The following is a 4,500-nucleotide window of genomic DNA, read 5'->3' on the forward strand; positions in this document are numbered from 1 at the left end:
GCCTAACCAAGAATAAAGAATACTGAGTTAGGATTTGAGTAGAGAAAAACTATAAAACTAATGAAACAATACTGAAAGGAACTAAGAATATGGATACCTTTGAAATTTCTATACCCGAACTACACCTTGAAACCGAAATACACTATAAACCTTACTTCCCACGTGTTTGATAAGCTTAAGATGATAAAGCTTACAACCCCAACCCAAGTGTTTAACACTCTAAAGTAATCCTAGCAGCTTGTAGGCTCTGAACTCAGCTTGAAGAATGAAGAAATGGTTGGGTACTAGGTCCTATTTATAGAGTTCAAGAATGAAAAGATTTATCGCCTGTACTGATATACCCGAGGCTCGTCGAAGTTGTCGTGCGAAGTTACGTGTTTTTTGTATCCCCGTGTGGCGATATATCGCCCCGTAGAGCTGCAATATATCGGCATACGATGAAATATTATACACGTAATTACACTTTTTCAACCTAATTTGAATTGAGTAAACAACCTTGACTAAGTCCTTTAACGATTTCAAAGCTGCCGGCGGACTCTAGGATTTTCAAATATTATTCTTAATAAACTATTCCTCAAAAACACTTAATTTCTCATTAAACATACATATGACAAGTGTTATTATCTTATTGGGTCTATCTAAACCTTATAGTATAATAAATATCATCTCCATAATCAGTCATATTAATCAAATCGTAGGTTATAATTAATATTCTTAAACTATAGATTAAACTTATAAAATTTACAAGTGTTGCTACTAGTGTCCAACTAAGTCCCGGCTTGAACCAAAATCCACAGTCAAAACATACTACAACTGCTAGTACTACTACTACTACTACTACTACTACTCCTGCTGCTGCTGCTGCTGCTGCTGCTGCTGCTGCTGCTGCTGCTGCTGCTGCTGCTGCTGCTGCTGCTGCTGCTGCTGCTGCTTCTACTACATATTTTCACTCCGAATAGTAATGACATCATCCTCATCAAATTTTTATGAAATAGAATTATAGGTTGGTGTCATTGTTTCCTCATCTGATTGGAATTGGCTGAAATAATGTGAATTTACTTTGTCGGTTAATTCTAAAAATTGAGTCCAAATTTCTCTAAGTTCCTCCATTATGTGTTTAGTAATGTTTCTTATGTGTTCAGTAAAGTTTATTTTTTCCTCAATAATTGTGTATAATGTTCCTTTAAGGAATTTGTATTAGTCCAGACATTATGTGGAGGTTTATGGTAAGAGTTAGAAAAATCATGCTCAATATTCCTACTAGATGGTGCCAATTCCCAACCAATCGGTGCACTGTAGTTGTACTTAGACTTCCAACTTGAAGCAACAAGGTTTTTCCATACTGTTCTTGTAGTAAGATTAGTATTGAAAGGCTTCCTCCCTTTCTCTAAGATTTGAGTAATCTTGAGAAAACTGGTCGACTCTTTCACAGTCAAAATATGGTTCATCATACTCTACTCTTATGACCTCGTTACTTTCTCGAACATACTTAGCTTTCAAGTTTTTGAATTCTCTAGTCAAGAATTCTACTTTAGATTTAAGGTACTCTCTTTCGCTAAGTTTGTGGGTACCTCTAAAATTTCTAGTACCCTTAGTAGCACTAGATTTTGGATTGTGTTGAAGTGAAGAGAGATATATTGGGTAATAGTACTCAAAACGTCGATAATCTTCTTCATTCATTAGTTTATTATTATTATTATTATTATTATTATTATTTTGTAAATATTATAAGAGCAAGTGTGTAATAGTGTAACAAGTATACATCAAAAATGTTCCTAGGCCAATTGGGAAGGCTGCCAAGGTACCACTTTAGGTCCAAGAGATTTTCTAGAACTCCCAGTGGTTCTTAGAAAAGGTTGGAGGGTAACGCTAACACATACCTTATTTAAGAACCAATTTTTCTAAGACAGAACAAGTTTAGTTTTTATTGATTTCCAAAATTACACAAATGTTCTCAATACTTTTTTTTTTTTTTCTTTAAAAATTTTATGATTTTTTCGAAAAAAAAACCTAAATCTTGATGATAAATTTCTAAACCGAAAAGTAAAATAAATAAATTAAATCAAAGAATAAATAAAAAAAACTAAAAATAAAAATTACTAAGGAAAAAAAATTAAAAGAGAAATTAAAAAATTATACTACTTTTTTTTTGTTTTTTTAATAATTTAATTTACTATACAAACATTTAATTGTAGAATTACCTCCCCAGCAACGGCGCTAAAAAATTGATATCGCCCAATAAACTTCTAAGCAGTCACAGTAGTAATCGGGCTATGACGTATCCATAGAGAGGCAAACACAACTAAAGATTTGGTTAGTAATGTGAAAGATAAAAATAAAGTAGAATTGAAGAGTTGGATTTTGTGAAATTAATTAAAATGATAGATTAGAGAAAGTGACCAAATAAAGAGTATGGCAAGGTAGAGATGCAGTGTTGTAAATCCTATTCTAATATTGATATTAATTCAAAACACAGTTGCAATTCTACACCATTAATTGCAACTGGAAGATGTATATGTTAAAAGCACAAATTAATTAATCTAGATTAAATTGAATCTAACTCCTAATTCATCGCATGTCATATTATATATCAAAAAGTGACAAAATACCACTGACAGAATGCAGTAAAAGACATATAATATAACAAATATATTAAAATAAATTAATAATCTAAGCTACATAAGAAAAGCATGATTGAACTTATGTAAAAGATGCGAAATAATTTTAGAAAAGAAATTAGAAGATGAGAAACAAAATAATTAATGAGATATGGAGATGAAGCATAAGAAAGAACAAATATCACTATTGAGAATGAGAAGTACAGAAACTGCACTCTAACCTCACCAATATTTCTAAAATAGTTCACTCATTTTTGTCACCTAAAATAAGAAAAACTAAGCTAGAAATAAGAAAAGAAACAAAATAACAAAGTGTATTTTTCAACTCTAAAATCTGATGATTTTTTCCCTACATTTGGCTCTCTATTTTAGTGAAAATACTAGCCAAAATGTGTAAAATCATGTACAAACAGTGGGGAAATAGCTACAAAAACTGATGAAAGTGGGACAAGTGGTGTTGGGTCGTGGGGTACAGCTGGGCGACGTGGTAACCCTTGTTTGGCTCGGCTTCAGGCGTGGCAGGCGCGCGTCAAGTGCATGGAAATGGTGGCAGGGGCATGGGACCATGTCAGGCGAGTGGGGCCCGCTGTGTCAGGAGGTGGCAGCGCGTCAGGCATGTGGCTCGACTTGGGATACGTGTCACGCACTGGTGGCCTAGGCTGGGCTCGGCTCGATGTGACTCAGTGATCCAGAGGATGCCACATGTCCGTTTCTGGTGGCAGGTTTTGTTTGGGCTGGGCTAGGCTTGGATTTCGGCTTGATTTGTATTAAAAAATGCCACTTTTTTGTATGATTTCTTCAATTATAATTCTTTCTTTCTTCTTTCTTTTTCTTTGTGTCACAATACATTTCATTTCATGAAAATCAAACAAAAATTAAATTAAAATTAATATTTTCAAATATAAAATATATTAAAATAAATCCATGAAAATATTAATGAAAACTTAATTAATTTTAAACATTAAAACTAATAATTTGATATATTTTAGCACTAACCATTGATATACCGAAGACAACTTTCAGAACCAGGTACGGGCATTACGAGTTTCTGGTGATGTCGTTTGGACTCACAAATGCCCCAACAACTTTTATGGACCTCATGAACAGGGCTTTCAATGAGTACTTGGATCAGTTTGTCATTGTGTTCATAGATGATATATTGGTCTACTCCAAGGCAGAAGAAGAACACGAGGAGCATTTACGTATAACCTTGCAACGATTGAGAGAGCATCAACTGTATGCCAAATACAAGAAGTGTGAGTTATGGTTATCCGAGGTTGGTTTTCTGGGTCATATTGTCACCGATGGAGGAGTGAAAGTAGATCCTGCAAAGATTGCGGCAGTGAAAGCATGGCCAAGACCAACGAATGCCTCTAAAGTCAGAAGTTTTCTGGGTTTGGCAAGCTATTACAGGAGGTTTGTCGAAGGGTTTTCCAAAATAGCCGCACCAATGACAAAATTGACAAGAAAGAATATGAAGTTCACCTGATAAAATAAAATGCGAGCAGAGCTTCCAAGAATTGAAGAGTCGGCTTATATTAGCACCTGTACTCAGATTACCCTCAGAGGACAAGCATTTTGTGGTTTACTGTGATGCGTCAAAATAGGGGTTGGGATGTGTACTGATGTAGTCTGGTAAGGTGAAAGCCTATGCCTCTAGGCAACTGAAAGATTATGAACAGAGATATCCAACACACGACCTGGAATTTGAAGCGGTTGTCTTTGCACTGAAGATTTGGCGTCACTATCTCTACGGGGTAAAATGAGAGATTTACACCGATCATAAGAGCCTCAAATACTTCTTCACCCATAAGGATTTAAATATGAGGCCGAGGAGGTGGGTGGAGTTAGTCAAGGATTATGACTGTGACATACTATACCA

General features: G+C 34.9%; 1 protein-coding gene across 1 annotated transcript; it reads left to right on the forward strand.

Annotated features, from left to right (window-relative positions):
- The first annotated feature begins 3,708 nt into the window (after window positions 1-3,708).
- Window positions 3,709-4,107, forward strand: LOC133792174 (uncharacterized mitochondrial protein AtMg00860-like). Its single transcript, XM_062230090.1, has one exon. It carries the CDS (start codon window positions 3,709-3,711, stop codon window positions 4,105-4,107), a length of 399 nt encoding a protein of 132 aa, XP_062086074.1.
- The last annotated feature ends 393 nt before the right edge of the window (window positions 4,108-4,500 follow it).

This window comes from Humulus lupulus, chromosome 7 (genome assembly GCF_963169125.1).
Source record: "Humulus lupulus chromosome 7, drHumLupu1.1, whole genome shotgun sequence".
NCBI classification, from domain to species: Eukaryota; Viridiplantae; Streptophyta; class Magnoliopsida; order Rosales; family Cannabaceae; genus Humulus; species Humulus lupulus.

What these genes read in the sequence shown, in the direction of transcription:
- LOC133792174 (XM_062230090.1), top strand. Translation starts at nt 3,709, where the DNA reads ATGGACCTCATGAACAGGGCTTTCAATGAGTACTTGGATCAGTTTGTC.